Consider the following 19,823-nt stretch of genomic DNA (forward strand, 5'->3'; position numbering starts at 1 on the left):
CACAAGTTGGAAGGTTGGCTAAGAAGGCATTCAGCAAACTTAACTTAATTGTTCACACCATTTGAGTAAAGGAGTTGGGACATCATGTTTAGGTTGTACAGGATGTTGGTGAGGCCAGTTTTAGAGTACTGAGTACAGTTCTGGTGATCCTGTAATAGGAAGAATTCTATTAGAGAGGGTTCAGTAAAGATTTACCATTCTCTTCACTGTCTGCAGAAACAGTGTGAATCATTCTTCAAATGGACCAATGAGGAGCCAGGGAGGACCGCAAGGAGCCTGGTCCTCCTGCCAATCAGAGCCCCCCTATTGACAATGTGGAAGGTGGACCATGAACTACTTAAGCTGCTGCTCCTCTCTCTCTGAATGAAGATTGACCTCCATCCCAGACAACAATTTCCTTCCTCTATCCACCATCTGTGAGTATAGTACTCTCTTTTCTTACTCCCTTTTCCATTTATGTTTCATTCTGGGGTTAAATTGTTGACTTGCAGTAACTGAAAAGAAAGGTGGTGTATCCAGGGAGAGGACAGAGTCAGGAAATGTTGGTCCAGGTCTGTGTCTCAATTAGCAAACACATGACAAATGCAGTACCACAGTGTGAAGCTGTAGCCTTTGGGACTATAGCCTTTGTTGTGGAAAATAAAACTGGTCAAGGTGGCATACAGCATGCTTTCCATCATTGGACGGAGTAGTGAGTACAAGAGTTGGCAGGTCATTTAGTATAAGATTTTGGTTCAGCCATATTTGGAATACTGCATATAATTCTGGTCGCCAGATTTCCAAAAGGATGTGGATGCTTTGGAGAGGGTGCAGAGGAGGTTCACCAGGATATTGCCTGGTATGGAGGGTGCTAGCTATGAGGAGATGTTGAGTAGATTAGGATTATTTTCATTGGAAATAAGGAGCTTGAGAGGGGGGGCCTGATTGAGGCCTACAAAACCATGAGTGATGTAGACAGCAAGAACTTTTTTTCTGGGAGAAGACTTAATTACTAAGTGTCACGAATTCAAAGTGAGAGGGGAAAGGTTTGGGGGAGATATACATGGAAGGTTCTTTACACAGAGGGTGGTGGATGCCTCAAATGCATTGCCAGCGGAGGTGTATGGATGGGAACAATAGAGTCGTTTAACATGTATCTAGACAGATATATAAATGGGCAGGGAGCAAAGCGATACAGATCCTTAGAAAATAGGCAACATGTTTAGATAGAGGATCTGGATTAGCATAGTCTTGGAGGGCTGAAGGGTCTTTGTTCTCTTTTATATATGAGCTGAATGGCAGGTGTCATTTCAAGATTAGGGGGTAAATTAAGGTGAGAGGAGAGATTTTAAAAAGACATGAGGAGCACCTTTTTTTTTTGAGTGGTTTGTATGTAGAATGAATATCCAGAGGAATATGCAGATACAGTAAGAAAGTGTAAAATGCATTTGGATAAGGACATGAAGAGGGAAGGTCCAGAGGGATATGGGCCATACACTGAGATGTGGGACTAGTTTAGTTTGTGAATATAGTCAGCATGGACTACTTGGACTCAAGGGTCTGTTTCTGTGCTGTCTGACTCTGTAACTGTTTTGTACTGGTCTTAAAACCATTTTTTTGCTTTTCCCCATAAACATCCACTTCTTTGTTGTTCTAAAATCAGATGAACTCAGCCTTGAATATATTCAATGACCCCCTAACTGCAGGAAGACATCCCCATTTCTGAACTCAATCCCTCTTGCTAATATACCACTTGCCTTGCTCATTGCCTACTGCACCTGTCTGACAACTGGCACAGAAGGACGCTGACACCCCTTCGTACATCCACACATCGTTTTTGATGAAGGGCTCGTGCCAGAAACTTTGACTCTCCTGCTCCTAGGATGCTGCTTGACCTGCTGTGCTTTTCCAGCACCACACTTTTTGACTCTGGTTTCCAGTCCTCACTTTGTCCACATCCAAATATATCACCATTTAAATAATACACCACCTTTCTGCTTTTTTTTTCCACAGCAAAGGCTATAACTTCACATTGGGGTACTGTATTTGCTAACTGTGGTCTTCTCTACATTAGGGAGACAGATCATAAACTTGGGGAACGGATCACAGAGCATCGCAGCAGGATCCGCAGAGCCCAACTGGACATCCCACACACCACCCTTTCCACTCCCTTTCTGGCATGACCATCTTTGACCACTTCCACAATGAACCAAGCCACAAATTGGAGGAACAACACCTCATCTTCCACCTGGGCAGCCTACAGCTCGGAGGACTCAACATTTAGTTCTCCAATTTCAAATAACCTCCCTTCCCATCCCCCAACTCCTTTCCCAGCCCTCCACCTCCCTTCCACTCCTCCCTGCCATCAACGAGATTTCTTCCTCCCATTGACCAACCAAGTCATACCCTCTACCTGTCTCCACCTATCCCCACTACACCACCCTGCCCCCAGCACACCCTTGTTCTGCAGCTCTCCCTACACCCACACCAGTCCTGAACAAGTGTTACACCCGAAACGTCGACTTCTCCATCTCCTGATGCTGCCTATTTTGCCAACTGAGACACAGACCTGGACTAACTTTGCCCGAGGCTCTCACCCTCCCTGGATTCACTCCTTTTCCTTTCAGTTGCTCCAAGTCAACAACTGAATCCCAGAATGAAACACAAATGGAAAAGGAGGCGAGAAAAGAGTGTGCCATACTCAGATGTTGGACAGAGGAAGGAAGTTGCAGTCTGGGGTGAAGCTCAATTTTCAGAGAGAGAGAGGAGCAGAAACTTAGAAGCTCATGGTTCATCTTCAACATTCAGACAATAGGGGAGCACCCTATTGTCTAGGGCAGAAGGACAAGTCTCCTTCTGGTCCTCCAGTGCTCCTTATTGGTCCATCAAAAGTAGATCTTGCCACTTTCTGCCAACAGCGAGGAACATGCCCAATGTTTTGGTGACACCGGTGAACATGCGGCCTACTTTTGATATCGAGGAGTGTATACAGCATGTTCTATGGCGATGCTGTTGTTACTGACAGATTTTAAGTGTCCAAATACCAATCAGAGAAAAAAGGGTAGGGCCACAAATCATCATCCCCATGTGGCTTGACATTTTATTGCGTTTGCATTAGTCTGCCTGCTCAACGTTTTTATGTCTTTTCCCCAGTGTAGGGATGAAATTCAGAACTAGAGGGCATAGGTTTAGGGTGACAGCAGAAAAATAAAAGGTACTTAAGGGGCAACTTCTCCATGCAGAGCATGGGGGGGGGGTGCGTGTATGGAATGATCTGCCAGAGGAATTGGTGAAGGCTGGTGTAATGAGTGTGTTTCAAAGGCATCTGGATGGGTATATGAATAGGAAGGGTTCAAAGGGATACGAGCCAAGTGCTGGCAATTTGGGACTAGATTAATTTAGGATATCTGGTCAGCATGGATGGGAGGATGGAAAGGTCTGTTTCCATGCCGCACATTTGCGACTCTAAATAATTGAGTATACTTCCACAAATAACAAACTGTAGAATATAGGTAAAGTAGTGTTACTTCTGCAATTATAATTACTTATACAAAGTAAATGAACTCACACCAGTGCAACCCATTCTAAAAGATGAAAGACTTAACAGCAATCTAGGTTTGTTCCATACATCCTATCAGTTGCATGACACTGATCTTTTGCTATAAAATGATTCTGAATTTTGGGTACCTCCACCTGAAAGTTAATACCTTTCACAACACTAGGATACTGCTGGGGTGAGCAGGTCTGATTTTGGGAAGCAAAAAAGTGTGTCTCTTTTCAGGGTAAACCTGCAAAGCAGTTTCTTGAGGAACAACTAGACATGAAATGGTTAACACTCCCCAGAAGGTGGAAACAAAATGAGACATCAACACACTAATACCGACACACTTTAGTCAAACTCTTCTGCTCCCAGCAAGGGCAAAACATCCTTGAAAGCTGCCCTGTAAGTCCGGTCTTCATTACCACACGTCTGCTATCACCGAAGATGAATTGTCATACAGCTGACCAGATATCCTCAATGAAACTAGTCACATTTGCCATCACTTGACCCCTATAGGGGCCGGGTGCTGGCAGGTGGGACTAAATTAGGTTGGCTATCTGATCGGCATGGACGAGTTGGACCCAAGGGTCTGTTTCTGTGCTATATATCTCTGTGCCTCCAGTCGCATTTGCCAACACTTAGCCCCTTTTCCATCTGAACCCTTTATATTCATACGCCCATCCAGATGCCTTTTAACTGTTGTAATTGGACCAGCCTCCACCACATCCTCTGGCAGCTCATTCCATACACACTCCACCTTCTCAGTGAAAAGGTTGCTCCTGAGGTCTATTTTACATCTCTTCCCGCCCTCACCCTAAACCTATTAACTTAGAGTTTTGGACTCCCTCATCCCAAGGAAAAGACCATGTCTGTTTACCCTATCCATGCCCCTATGATTTTCTAAAAGTCCATAATGTCACTCCTCAGACTCTGGCACGATGGGCAAAACAGCCCCATCCTATCCTTCCTCACCTGGGTAATTATACCAGAGTTTGCAGAGTCTGCTCCCTCCCTGGATTCACTCCAGTTGCTACAAGTGAACAGATTTCGCCCCCTCCCCCCTCTCTCCCTCCCAGAACATAGCAAGCCAGGCAGCATCAGGAGGTGGAGAAGTCGATGTTTCGGATGTAATCCTTATTCAAGACTGGGGGTGGGTGTAGGGAGTGATACAAATAAAGATTAAAACCCCCACATAGGGAAAGGATACCCACCGTCCATCTCTTCTATACCCCTCATGATTTATTAACCTCCATACGGTCACCTCTGAACCTCTTGTGCTCCAGTGAAAGAGTGTAGTGCTCAACTTTTGTATGTCTTTTCCCCTTGTTGAGAGAGTGTCCCAATGAGCTGACTGTGGGAAGGAGCTTTAACCAATCACACAGAATGAAGAAACATTACACTATTCGCAGCAGGGAGTGACTGTACATGTTTCCTGACTGTGGTCATACTTTCAATTGTTCATCAGAAACACAGAGTCAAAAAGAACATCAGAACTGCAGAGAAGTCATGAAAATGTGGGGATTGAGGGAATGGATTCCATTCCTTGTCGGCACTGGAGATTCATCAGCTCAGTCGCAGAGGGGAGAGGCCGTTCTTGAAAAATTATTACATTATTTCCTATTGACAAAAACACATTGACACTGCCTGAACTTGAACTTAGACAAGTGCCCTTTCACAATATCTTTAATTATAGCTTTGAACGTTTCCCTATGACTTATGTGAAGGTAAATGGTCTGCAGTTTCCTGTTCTCTGGCTCCCTTTTTGGAGAAAGGAGTTTAACAACCTAAAGAAACCTTCCCTGAAACTAATGAGGTTTGAAAAATTAAAACCAATACATTAACTATTTCACTACCCAATTTTTCTTTATGAGTCTAGGATGAAATCCTTCCGGTACCTGGGACTTGTCAACTCGTAGTTCCAACAGTACTATTTCCCTGGCAATTGTAATTTTCTTCAGTTCCTCCCTCCCTTTCCTGATTTACAGCTAGTTCTAGGGTGTTACTTATATCCTCTCGAGTGAAGACAGATTCAAGCTCTTTTCAATTCATCTGCCATCTCTTTATCCTCCGTTATTGAATCCCCAGACTCATTTTTCACAAAACCAACACTTATTTTGTTAACTTCTTTTTAAAAAAAGCTGACGAAACTTTCCAACCAGTTTTTTTTTATTTTTGGCGAATTCTAACCCTAATTGCTGTGCTCCGGCCGGCATTATTTTTGATGTTTTGCCCCAGCTGTCAAACTCTAGCATCAACCTGTCTGCTTATTCTATTGAACTGACCTTGAAAGGGACAAAACACACAAGGGCAAATCTTTCCTCTCCAGAAAGTCTTAGAACTTAACACGATAAAATTCAGTGTGATATATTGTTCATTAAAACTTTAGTGAGCACACACTACAGATTCAAAATCCCACAATGACACCCAGTTTTGTTATGATCTTTAATTCTGAAGACAAATTTGAATACCCAGTGATTAACTAGAAAAATTACCAATTAATTGGAGTAACTTAGCAGAATAACATGTATGGCCTTTAATGTAAATCTAATTTCTTTACTTCCCTGCAAGAGCTCCCACAAATCTTGACATGAATATTTAATTGAGGAGAAAGTGAGGACTGCAGATGCTGGAGATCAGAGCTGAAAATGTGTTGCTGGAAAAGCGCAGCAAGTCAGGCAGCATAAAGAGCAGGAGAATTGACGTTTCGGACATGACCCTTTCCTGAAGAAGGGCTCATGCCCGAAACATCGATTCTCCTGCTCCTTGGATGCTGCCTGACTTGCTGCGCTTTTCCAGCAACACATTTTCAGCTATGAATATTTCATTCACTTCCTGGGAATGCTTCAAGACATGCAACATCTCTCTAGGATTCACTTGAATCCTTCTCAGGTTTCCAAGTATTCCTGGTCATTTTATCAGGATGTCTCCATTAGCTTTTTGGCTAAGTGAACTTCCAGTTTTCATTTGGAACTTCAAAGGTTTAGACTGATCAGTTTGAATGTTGGTTGGAAACACCCTGGTTCCTCTTGGCCCTCTGTACTTTTAGTCGAGTGCCTGAGTAACTAAGTTGCTGCTGAACACAAACTGCTTTCTGCCAGCAATGCAAACTCCACAATGGGTTGTTTGAATGTTCTCACCATCTGGAATAATGATGGGAACAATCTCAGTCAAGAAAGCACAACAACACCTCTTTCCCTCAGGATGCTTATGAAATTCAGCATGTCCATAATGACCCTCACCAACTTTTACAGATGCGTCATGGAAAGTATTCTCTCTGGGTGTGTAATGGCCTGTTACGGCAACTGCTCTGCCCAGGACCAGAAGAAACTATAGGTTTTATGCACAGCCCAGACCATCACAGAAGCCAACTTATCATCCATGGTCTCCAACTGCATCTCTCATTGCTGCAGAAAGGCTGCCAACATCATCAAAGTGCCCTCCCGCCCTGGTAATGCTCTCTTACAACCTCTTTGGTCAGGCAGAAGATACAGAATCTTGAATCACCCACCAACAGGTTTAGAAAGAGTTTCTTCCCTGCCTTTGTTAGACTGATGAATGAACTCTCTATGTACGCATGGAATGATCTGCCAGAGGAAATGGTGGAGGCTGGTACAATTACATTTAAAGGACATCTGGCTGGGTGAATGAATTAGGAAGGGTTTAGAGGGATTTATGCCAAGCGCTGGCAAATGGGATGCAATTTATCAGAATAACTGATCAGCATGAACGAGTTAGACCAAGGGGTCTGTTTCCGTGTTGGACATCTCTATGAAACTCTGTCCAATGCCCACTTACCAGCCCCTTTAATAACAGCATAATTGGAAGTATGTAACCTGCTGTGCTTTGACCAGCAACACATTTGCAGAAGTATGTGACATAGCTACAACACAATATTACAACAAATCATTATAATCGCATCATACAGAACCACAAATACCACATTGACTGTTTAATAATTTAATAACACTAGACAGATGTCTGTACCTTCTCATGTTCCAGTCCTTATAAATGCCATAAGGATCAGAAAGCCTTCACAGAGACAGTGAGCCTGAAACCCCTTCCCTCAGTTTCATACTCTCCGCCTCCAGTTGCCACAAGTGCTCATTCCCTGTACATCCCCACCCCCGCCCCCTCCCCATTCATTTTTTTGTTCTCTCTCTCTCTCTCTCTCAGGTAAAGGAATGGAAAGGGGGAGATATTGCTTTGCTCTCAGATGTTGCCCAGAGGAGAGGTTTTCGATCGAAAAACTGACAGACCTTCATCCGCATTGTGACGTCCAACACAAGGGGGCGGGGACTTGCTGCAGATCCGTCCGATGAGGATACCATGTTCCAAACCGCTTGTCTACTATTGGTCAACGGCCAATGTATCACAGAAGTCCATCGTAGGCCAATTGGAATCTCTGGAGGACCGGAAGGAGTCTGGTCCTCCCGCCAATCAGAGGTCCCTAATGTCTGAATGCGGAAGTTGGACCATGAGCTTCTAAAGTTGCTGCTGCTTCTCTTTCTATGAAGATTGACCTTCATCTCAGAGTGCAACTTTCTTCTTCTGTTCAGCATCTGTGAGTATGACAATCTCTTTTCTCGCCCCCTTTTTTTTTAATTTCCTTTCCCAGTCTGGGGTTTAACTGTTCAGTTTGATGAATTGAAAGGAAATGAAACCAGGGAGGAGGCAGTCTCTGGGAAGGTTGACTTGGTCTCTCTGTTGAGGACATTGACCGGCTTTTCTTTCTTAACTTGGTAAATTTATTTGTTTAGGTAAAAACAATGACGGCAGATGCTGGAAACCAGATTCTGGATTAGAGGTACTGGAAGAGCACAGCAGTTCGGGCTGCATCCGAGAAGCAGTAAAATCGACGTTTTGGGCAAAAGCCCTTCATCAGGAATACAGGCAGAGTGCCTGAAGGGGAGAGAGATAAATGAGAGGAGGGTGGGGGGTGGGGAGCAAGTAGCATAGAGTACAATAGGTGAAGGGATGAAGGTGATAGGTCAGGGAGGAGGGTGGAGTGGATAGGTGGCAAAGAAGATAGGCAGGTAGGATAAGTCATGGGGACAGTGCTGCGTTGGAAGTTTGGAACTGGGGTGAGGTGGGGGAAGGGGAAATGAGGAAACTGGTGAAGTCCACATTGATACCCTGGGGTTGAAGTGTTCTGAGGAGGAAGATGAGGCGTTCTTCCTCCAGGCATCGGGTGGTGAAGGAGCGGCGGTGAAGGAGGCTCAGGACCTCCATGTCCTCGGCAAAGTGGGAGGGGGAGTTGAAATGTTGGGCCACAGGATGGTGTGGTTGATTGGTGCGGGTGTCCCAAAGATGTTCCCTAAAACGCTCTGTGAGGAGGCGTCCAGTCTCCCCAATGTAGAGGAGACCACATCAGGAGCAATGGATACAATAAATGACATTGGTGGATGTGCAGGTAACACTTTGATGGATGTGGAAGGCTCCTTTGGGGCCTTGGATGGAGGTGAGGGAGGAGGTGTGAGCACAGGCTTTGCAATTCTTGCAGTGGCAGGGGAAGGTGCCAAGATGGGAGGGTGGGTTGTAGGGGGGTGTGGACCTGACCAGGTAGTCACAGAGGGAACGGTCTTTGCGGAAGGCGGAAAGGGGTGGGGAGGGAAATATAAGCCCTGGTGGTGGGGTCTGTTTGGAGCTGACAGTAAAGTCAGTGGATGATTTGGTTTATGCAAAGGTTGGTAAGGATCCAAATTTATTTGTTTGGCTAATGCTATCAATTCGGGGGAGCGCTCCCCCATCTGGTTAACATCTAACAAGATGGCATATTATCACTAGCTGCATGGCTGTACGCTTGTAGAGTCATAGTTATACAGCATGGAAACAGACACTTTAATCCAACCAGTCCATGCTGAACATGATCCTAAACTAACTCGTCCCCACCTGCCTGCTCTTGGCCCATATCCCAACAATTCTTTCTTAATCACTACCCCATCCAAATGTCTTTTAAACATTGGGATTGTCCCTGCATCCACTTCTTCCTCAGGAAGTTTATTTTGTATTTGAACCACTCTCTTTGTAAAAAAAAAAAGATTGCCCAATAGATTTTAAGTCTCCCCTCACTTACAGCAGAGTGAGACTGGAGGGAGAGTGTGGCATTAAGATTCACATTTTGGCGGGGGATGAGAGAAGAAATTACACAGGATTCAGAATTGTCTGTTTGGAATTTCTATCCTGTGTAGACGGTGATGGCTTACAGGATGTGAGAAGGGAAGGAATTGCAGCCAGAAATCTCAAAACAAGATTTGATAAAGACAATCATTTCATTGGCATGGGAATATCATCAGCTTTTGAATCTTACAGGATCTTTTATTTCTCTTCTGTCCTGTCTGTTTGAAAGGTTTCAAACATCAGTGAGACTGAAGCACGCAGACCTCAACGAAAGTGTTCCAATGAACTGACTGTTCACGCAGTCTGAAATAGCAGTCTGGACACGCAGTCTGAAATAGCAACACCCCTTTCGCAGCAGCGAGAGACAGAACACATTACATGTGTGAGTGGTCTTGCAACGGATTATCGAAGCTAGAGAGAGGCGGGGATTCCCACGTGATGGAGAAACCGTGGAAATGTGGGGACTGTGGGAAGGAATTCAAATTCCCATCCTTGCTTGAGAGTCATCGCCGCTGTCACACTGGGGAGAGACCATTCACGTGCTCCGTGTGTGGGAAGGGGTTCACCCATACATCCGCCCTGGTGACCCACCAGCAGGTCCATACCGGGGAGAAGCCGTTCACCTGCTCTGTATGTGAGAAGGGGTTCACCCATTCATCTGCCCTGGTGATCCACGAGCGGGTCCACACCGGGGAGAGGCCATTTACCTGCTCTGTTTGTGGGAAGGGGTTTACTCATTCATCCACCCTGGTGACCCACCAGCGGATCCACACCATGGAGAAGCCGTTCACCTGCTCTGTCTGCGGGAGGGGGTTTGTTCAATCCTCCAACCTGCAGAGACACCAGCGGGTCCACACTGGGGAGAAGCCATTCACCTGCTCCATCTGCGGGAAGGCGTTTGTTCAATCCTCCAACCTGCAGAGTCACCAGCGGGTCCACACTGGGGAGAGGCCGTTCACCTGCTCCGTGTGTGGGAAAGCATTCATTCAGTCCTCCAACCTGCAGAGTCACCAGCGGGTCCACACCGGGGAAAGACCGTTCACCTGCTCAGTGTGTGGGAAGGGATTCATTGATTGTTCTTCCCTGCGGAGACACCAGCCTGTCCACACCAAGGAGAGACCGTTCACCACCTCTGTCTGTGGGAAAGTGTTCAATCAGTCATCCCATCTGTTCAGACATCAATCCAGTCACACCGAGTAGAGAACATTTGGATTCTTTGTGGGTGTAACTTCTATTAGTATTCAAAAGGGCACACATTCACTGGTGAGTTGAGCATTTGTTTAAGATACACTTACTGATTTGGAACAACACAGTGGAGTCGGAAGCTGTATATGTGTCATGCTTGGCTCTGTGAAGAAATCTACCCTGTGTAAAGATTGGCTCCAGTTTCTCCCTTCCCCATGAGGCTGCCAGGATGATAACGTGGTGTGAGATATTGTTTTATAGGTCTCTTTACTAACCCACTCACAAATACTTTCTATTTACTCATTCATAAGTCTTTTCTAACCTGCTCACAAGAGCTCTATATCTAATAATACTGCATTCCTGTTTCAATCATTCATAACCCCTTCCTATAATGCGGCTTCATTCATTCATACATAAAACCACGGTTTTGTAGTATATTTTACTATTACAAGATAGACTAAATTAAAACACCTCTTTCAACTCATTCATGCTTTTTCACCTCTTTAACCCTTATCAGCTGTTGCTACAGGCAGTGTTTAGGCTTATTTCTAAAGCAGAAGCTAACACTGAACATAGTAACGTATTCAGAACAATCCCATCCCCTGCCATGTTGTCTCCATGAAAGATTATAATATCAATCAGCCCTTACCAACCGTCTCTCGGGACCTGCATAGATACAGAACATCAGACAGTTGCCCCTTCTCGCAGCCACTGTCCCCTTTAAGAAGCTGACTATTGAGACTGCGCTTCCGTGAAATTGCAGGAATGAATGAAACTCACGCTGGCAAATACTAAACATGTCTCACAACCCAGCTGCGGTAAGCAGTTTAATATCCTTTATTCTTTCATTCAGTGCAGATACAATGTCTCAGTTATTTGCAGTATACAGGCCTAGTATTTTTCCTAACATTTACTAACTTAAAAGACAAAAGGACTAACACCTCTTAGTTCTGCAAGCAGACCACACAGACAATCTCAATCCTATCGGGAGTAGCAGCCAGTGTTTGTGTACAATAGATAAAGCAATGGGACACCATAGTGATGGAGTGTTAATCTCTGTAAGAACTGTGTGTAAAGAGGCTGCTGTAAGGATAGTATTTCGGGATTCCATCATCACCACCACAAACTTGTGCACCTTGCAGTTGCTGAATAAAGACACTATTTTTGCCACTCACTGATTTGGTCGCTGTTTGAACACGATCCCACAATGGGACCGGAGAATACTCGCCCGGTGCTGAAGGTTAGACAAAAGGAAAACTAAAGTTTCTGACGGCGGCTGACAATCTGAGTGATGCTTGTGAGAAATTCCCGGAGCTATTTGGAAATTGTCAGGGTCTGGATGACCTAATGATGTTGTGTAGCTCAGAGCCCGGGAACAAGTGGCAGGGTGGAGGGGGGAATGTGGACACGGGTTATTTCCCCACCATAGAGCTGGACAGCACGGAAACTGACCTTCCCATTCAACTTGGCCATGCTGACCAGAATCCAAATTAGAGTGGTGCTGGAAAAGCACAGCAGGTCAGGCAGCATCCGAGGAGCAGGAAAATCGACGTTTCAGGCAAAAGCCCTTCATCAGGAATAGAGGCAGAGTGCCTACAGAGTGGAGAGATAAATGAGAGGAGGGTGGGGGTGGGGCGAAAATAGCATAGAGTTACAATAGGTAAATGGGGGTGGGGATGAAGGTGATAGGTCAGAGAGGAGGGTGGAGTGGATAGGTGGAAAGGAAGATAGGCAGGTAGGACAGGTCATGAGGATGGTGCTGAGCTGGAAGGTTGGAACTGGGGTGATGTGGAGGAAGGGGAAATGAGGAAACTGGTGAAGTCCACATTATTGCCCTGGGGTTGAAGTGTTCCGAGGCGAAAGATGAGGTATTCTTCCTCCAGGCGTCGGGTGGTGAGGGAGCGGTGGTGATGGAGGCCCAGGACCTGCATGTCCTCGGCAGAGTGGGAGGGGGGAATTTGAAATGTTGGGCGACAGGGCAGTGGGGTTGATTGGTGCGGGTGTCCCGGATACGTTCCCTAAAGCACTCTGCTAGGAGGCGTCCAGACTCTCCAATGTAGAGGAGACCACAGCAGGAGCAACATCGATTTTCCTGCTCCTTGGATGCTCCCTGACCTGCTGTTCTTTTCAAGCACCACTCTAATCTAGACTCTGGTTTCCAGCATCTGCAGTCCTTGTTTTGACCATGCTGACCAGACATTCAAAATTAATCTCATCCCATTTGCCAGCACTTGACCCATATCTCTCTCCACTCATGTATCCATCCAGATGCCTTTGAAATGTTGCAATTGTACCAGTCCCCACACTCCCTCTGGCAGCTCATTCCATACATGCATCATCTGTGTGAAACGATTACCCCTTGGATCCCCCTTCCCCTCTCACCTTAAACCTATGCCCTCTAGTTTTGGACACCAAAGGGTCTGGTTCCATGCTGTACAGCTCTATGAATCTAGTGTAACAGATAATATATTGGTGGTACACACTTGATGGGCCAAAGGGCCTTTTCTGTACTGCATGATTTTTGTGATCAGAAAATTCCTGTAGGGTTCCACAAGAAGCATGCCTCCCTGTGCCTTTCAGAAACGGACACCATTGAAAAAATCTATGGGTGACACGGTGGCACAGTGGTTAGCACTGCTGCCTCACAGCGCCAGAGACCTGGGTTCAATTCCCACCTCAGGCAACTGTCTGTGAAGTTTGCACATTCTCCTCGTGTCTGCATGGGTTTCCTCCGGGTGCTCCGGTTTCCTCCCACGTCCAAAAATGTACTGAAATCATTCTATTGTTTTGGGAGATCCGGCTGAGGAGCTTTAACTATTTAGGTTTAGATGTTACGCATGTAAGTCTGGAATAACAGTGGATTAGCAGTAGTGTTCAGAGAGAATGGTACTCCAAGCCTCTGTAATCCTGTTGGGTTAATTAGAGAGAGAGGATGTCGCATCTACAGATTGTGCAGCTTGTTCGGTCAGTTGAGTTGGCTCTGCTCTCAGACAAGACTGGATGTTGCTTTTGATGGATCCCTACAAAACACTGCGTTAGAACACTCCAAATCCAAGGAGTGTGTCATAAGCAAATCAAAGATGACATTTGGAGAAATAGGTGCTGACATTTCTATCCTTGTGTGGGCTGGGGGAAGTCTTCAGATCAGGAAACATGCGTGGAATGAGAAACAATTCATGTCCAAAGTTTGATTTCACTCTTGTTCAGAACTGAAAGGGGCTGGAAAATGCTGGGTTTTATGTCCTTGTCAGAGGGGGGAGTAAGAGCAAGGGTAACACACGTTGAGAGTACCCAGAGCCAAAGGCATAGATTGCTAATGATGGTGAAGGAGCAATTGAGGTATCATATAGGTGTTAATGGAAGTGTGAAAGGGAGAAAGTGTCCACACTGTTCAGAACAAAGTCAACAAGACATGCTTGTGTGGGCAAATGGAACAAAATTGGAGAAGACTAAGCAGGGCAGACTGATACAGTGAATGTATCAGTTGCTAAACAACTAGTCCCAGGAATGCAGTACATAATTCCTCGAAAGTGGAGTTGCAGGAAGACAGGATTGTGAAGGAAATGTTTACTCTCATTGATCACCGCATTGAGTAGAGGTGTTGGGATGTCATTTGTGGCTGTACAGGACGTTGGCGAGACTACTTTTAGAACATGGCATAGAAGTCTAGTCGCCATTTATTTGGAAGGGCCCTGTTAAACTTGAGAGGCTGCAGAAAAAATTTACAGGGATATTGCCAGGACTGGAGGGTTTGCGTTATAGAGAGATGCTGGGGCTCTTTTACCCTGGAGCGTTGGAGTCTGAGGGGTGACCTTATAGAGGTTTATAAAATCATGAGGGGCAAGGATATGGCAAATTGCCAAGGTCTTTTTCCCAGGGTGGGGGAGTCCAGAACTAGAGGGTATAAATTGAAGGTGAGAGAGGGAAAAATTGACAAAGGAGCAACTTTTTCCTGCAGAGGGTGGTGTGCGTGTGAAACAATCTGCCAGAGAAAGTAGTGCAGGTGGGTACAATTACAACACTTAAAAGGTGACTGAAGGAATATTTTGGGATAAAAGGGATAAGGGCCAAATCTTGAGCCTGGGTCAGATTGGGACATCTTGTCAGCATAGATGAGTTGAACCGAAGGGTCTGTTTCTGTGCAGTGTGACTCTATAAGTCTATAACTCTATTACCAAAACCAGACCTTTTTACTGATCTTCCTGCTGGATTTTTTAGTGCACCAAGTTTCAGGAGATTTGCGGTGGGTACAAGTGGCACATGTCCCCGATCCTGGGAATTCTGGAAAATATAAAAGGGCTGTCAAAAGTACTCTAACTTTGGGAACACTGGATCTTGTGGAAGCTGTGCATTTGTCAAATACTTTCAGAGAAATTCTCTCCAACTGGCAGACTACAAACAATTTTCCCACGGAATGTTACACAGATATTAAGAATGTTACCTTCTGTAAAATGTTTTCCTGAAAATGAAGGAGAATTCAACTTGTTAACATGAAACAAAGTTGGAGAGAAAGGAAACTACCAAGATCAAAAAAGTTGATTAAAGTCAACATTTATCAAATGGTTTTTTTTTGGATCTATAAACATTCAGTGGAGACACGCAGAAGAGGGGTGTCTCATACCTATTCCTTCAATTAGTTTTGAAATATTGTCTGGGTGTCTTAATAATTGTCATACCCAGCACATAGAAAGATGGCTATGGGTACTGGAGGTCAGTTGTCTCAGCGGAAAGTGAGGACTGTAGATGCTGGAGATCAGAGCTGAAAACGTGTTGCTGGAAAAGCACAGCAGGTCAGGCAGCATCCAAGGAGCAGGAGAGTCGACGTTTCGGGCATGAGCCCTTCTTCAAAAATGAGGAAAGTGTGTCCAGCAGGCTAAGACAAAAGGTAGGGAGGAGGGACTTGGGGGAGGGGCGTTGGAAATGCGATAATGTAGGTAGCGGCGCATGGCTGCAAGCGTGGAGCGGAGGATCCGGTGGGAGGTCTGTTGCTGGAGGCTCGGCAACAGCTGTTGCGTCTCAGCTCCAGGACATCTCTGCAGGAGTTCATAGGGTCGTGTCCTTGGCTCAACCATCTTCATCAATGACCTTCCTGCATCATTGTTAAGGTCAGAAGTGGAGATGTTCGCCAATAATTGCACAATGTTCAGCATGATTTACAACTCCTCCCAAATTGAAGGAGTTCAGTTTGAAATGTGACAAGATCTTAACAATATCCAGTGGGTTGATGAGTGGCAAGTCTAATGTGTGCCATGCAAATGCCAAGCAATGACTCATCCACAAAAGAGAGTCTGACCACTGCCCCGTGATATTCAACAGCATTACTGTCACTAAATACCCCACTATCAACATCCTTGGGGTTTACCATTTACCAGAAACTCAACTCGACTAGCTACATATGCATAGTGGCTACAAGAGCAGGTCAGAGGTCAGGAATACTGTGGTGAGTAACTCACCTCCTGACTCCCAAAACCTGGCTATCTTCGACAAGGCACTAGTCAGCAGTGTAATGGAATACTCTCCCACCAGCTTGGATGGGTGCAGCTTCAACTACATTCAAAAGCTTGATACCATCCAGGATTACATCAATGCACATTGCTGACTATAAACTGAGAGCTTGGAACAATTCATTTTACCAAGATTACTGTAGGTGTATGCCTGAGATATGGTGAATTGTAAATGGAGTCTTTGCCTAGCAATCTGCCTCTTGATAATTCCTGGTGAGCTGTTTTCTGTGTAAATAGCAATTTCAATTATCCATTGATTTGATTTAAGGGATGAAAACAGCATAGGATTTTATTACTTTAAAATATATTATCTAATAATTAGAAAGATGTGATGTTGAATTTTCCAATGCTGATTCTAATGGAAATGGGTCTCACTGAACTGGGGGAAAAAAACCAACTCTGAATAAATGAAGATTTAGAAACTTTATTGGTCGAGTGAAGATTTTTTGAACTATTTTAGAAAAGTTGGATTAGTAATTTATGAAGGATTTTCCAGAGCTAGTGGTAGCAGCTCAAGACATTGGACATTGAGTTTTAATCTGTGAACCAGCACATCCAATTGGTGCAATTCAGTTTTGAAACCTATACTGAGTATCTCGCACTTTAATTGCTTACACAGCCCCGGTGGTCATAATCTATCATTCCATGTTAAAGTTTGAACCCAACAAAAGCATTTAATTCTGCATTTATTGGGTGTAAGACTATCCTAGCTCCATGGGAAATCAAACTAAGAATTTGGTTCAAAAATAAGAAAAAGTGCAACTGGAAAGAGTTGAGTTGAGACTGAGGGAATGGTGTTGAGTGGAATGCTAAGGTCATTAGATGCTTGTTAGACATTAGGTGCAGGAGTAGGCCATTCTGCCCTTTGAGCCTGCACCACCATTCAATATGATCATGGCTGATCATCCTTAATCAGTATCCTGTTCCTGCCTTATCTCCATAACCCTTGATTCCACTATCCTTGAGAGCTCTATCCAACTCTTTCTTAAATGAATCCAGAGACTGGGCCTCCATTGCCCTCTGGGGCAGAGCATTCCACACAGCCACACAGGTGAAGAAGTTTCTCCTCATCTCTGTCCTAAATGATCTACCCTGTATTTTTAAGCTGTGTCCTCTGGTTCAGCACTCACCCATCAGCAGAAACATGTTTCCTGCCTCCAGAGTGTCCAATCCTTTAATAATCTTATATGTCTCAATCAGATCCCCTCTCAGTCTTCTAAACCCAAGGGTATACAAGCCCAGTCGCTCCAGTCTATCAGCGTAAGGTAGTCCCGCCATTCCAGGAATTGACCTCATGAACCTATGCTGCACTCCCTCAATAGCCAGAATGACATTCCTCAAATTTGGAGACCAAAACTGCACACAGTACTCCAGGTGTGGTCTCACCACAGCCCTGTACAGCTGCAGAAAAACCTCTTTGCTTCTGTACTCAATCCCTCTTGTTATGAAGGCCAGCATGCTATTAGCCTTCTTCACTACCTGCTGTACCTGCATGCTTGCCTTCATTGACTGGTGTACAAGAACACCCAGATCTCTTTGTACTGCCCCTTTACCTAAATTGATTCCATTTAGGTAATAATCTGCCTTCCTGTTCTTGCCACCAAAGTGGATAACCGTACATTTATCTACATTTATCCACATTTAAACTGCATCTGACCACTCACCTAACCTGTCCAGGTCACCCTGTAATCTCCTAACATCCTCCTCACATTTCACCCTGCCACCCAGCTTAGTATCATCATCAAATTTGCTAATGTTATTACTAATACCATCTTCTATATCATTAGTATATATTGTAAAAAGCTGTGGTCCCAGCACTGATCCCTGCGGTACCCTGCTGGTCACTGCTTGCCATTCCAAAATGGAACTGTTTATCACTACTGAAATTAGATTACTTACAGAAATTAGATTACTTACATTGTGGAAACAGGCCCTTCAGCCCAACAAGTCCACACCAACCCGCCGAAGCGCAACCCACCCATACCGCTACATTTACCCCTTTGCCTAACACTACGGACAATTTATCCTGGCCAATTCACCTAACCTGCACATCTTTGGACTGTGAGAGGAAACCGGAGCACCCCGAGGAAACCCACGCAGACATGGGGAGAACGTGCAAACTCCACACAGCGCCTGAGTCCGGCGCTGTGAGGTAGCAGTGCTAACTACTCTTTGTTAAAGAAGATAAAGAAATGGCAGATGAATTGAAAAGAGCTTGAATCTGTCTTCACTAGAGAGGATACAAGTAACACCCTGGAACTAGCTGTAAATCAGGAATTGAAAGGTCAGGAGGAACTGAAGAAAATTACAATTACCAGGGATGTAGTACTGAGTAACCTGTTGGAACTACGAGTTGACAAATCCCAGGATTTCATCCTGGACTCTTGAAGAGAAATTGGTTACTGAAATGGTTAGTGCATTGGTTTTAATTTTCCAAACGTCATTAGTTTCAGGGAAGATATCTTTAGATTGGGAGACACTTTCCTTCAAAAAGAGACAGAGAACAGGAAACTATTGACTATTTACCTTAACATATGTCATGGGAAAAATGTTCAAAGCTATTATTAACGATGTTATGACAGGGCACATGTATAAGTTCAAGGTAATCAGGCAGTGTGAATGTGTTTTTGTCAGTATGAAATAATTTTTTGAAGAACGGCCTGTCCCTACTGCGACTGAGCTAATGACCCAGTGCCGACAGGGAATGGAATCCCTTCCCTCAGTAAAAAATGAGGTCTGCAGATGTTGGAGATCACAGCTGCAAATGTGTTGCTGGTCAAAGCACAGCAGGCCAGGCAGCATCTCAGGAATAGAGAATTCGACGTTTCGAGCATAAGCCCTTCATCAGGAATAACCTTATTCCTGATGAAGGGCTTATGCTCGAAACGTCGAATTCTCTATTCCTGAGATGCTGCCTGGCCTGCTGTGCTTTGACCAGCAACACATTTGCAGCTCCCTTCCCTCAGTCCCCACATTTCCACAACATCTCTGCAGTTCTGGTGTCTTTTTGGCTCTGTGTTTCTTTATGAACAATTGAAAGTGTGACCACAGTCACAAAACGTGTACAGTCACCCCTTGCTGCGAATAGTGTAATGTTTCTTCAATCTGTGTAACCAGTTCCCACAGTCAGCTCACGGGGCCACTCTCTCTCAACAAGGGGAAAAGACATACAAAAATCGAGCATCCAGACAAAATGCAAAAGCAATAAAATGTCGAGCCATAGAAGAAAAAGATTGTGACTCTACTCTTTTTTTTTCCCCATTGGTATTTGGACACTTAAAATTTGTCAGTAACTCCCGTATTCCCATGCAGCATACTACGCATATTTACCAGGGTCAGCAAAGCAGTGCGCATGCTCATCGCTGTCCGCAAAATTGGTGCAAGACCTTCTTTTGATGGACGAATAGGGCACCCTGGAGGACCGGAAGGAGACTGGTCCTCCTGCCAATCAGAGTCACCCTATTGTCTGAATGGGGAAGTTGAACAATGACTTTCTG

General features: G+C 44.8%; 1 protein-coding gene across 1 annotated transcript in view; it reads left to right on the plus strand.

The window, feature by feature from the left end:
- The window catches only part of LOC132807082 (zinc finger protein 208-like), a 126,276-nt gene extending 113,936 nt beyond the window's left edge, over nt 1–12,340 (plus strand). The window contains exon 6 of the mRNA XM_060821384.1: nt 9,976–12,340. Within this exon, the coding sequence (XP_060677367.1) occupies nt 9,976–10,837 (862 nt within the window). The 3' untranslated portion in view covers nt 10,838–12,340. The remainder of the gene's footprint in view (nt 1–9,975) is intronic.
- The last annotated feature ends 7,483 nt before the right edge of the window (nt 12,341–19,823 follow it).

Source organism: Hemiscyllium ocellatum, assembly GCF_020745735.1.
Source record: "Hemiscyllium ocellatum isolate sHemOce1 chromosome 27 unlocalized genomic scaffold, sHemOce1.pat.X.cur. SUPER_27_unloc_1, whole genome shotgun sequence".
In the NCBI taxonomy this organism is placed as follows: Eukaryota; Metazoa; Chordata; class Chondrichthyes; order Orectolobiformes; family Hemiscylliidae; genus Hemiscyllium; species Hemiscyllium ocellatum.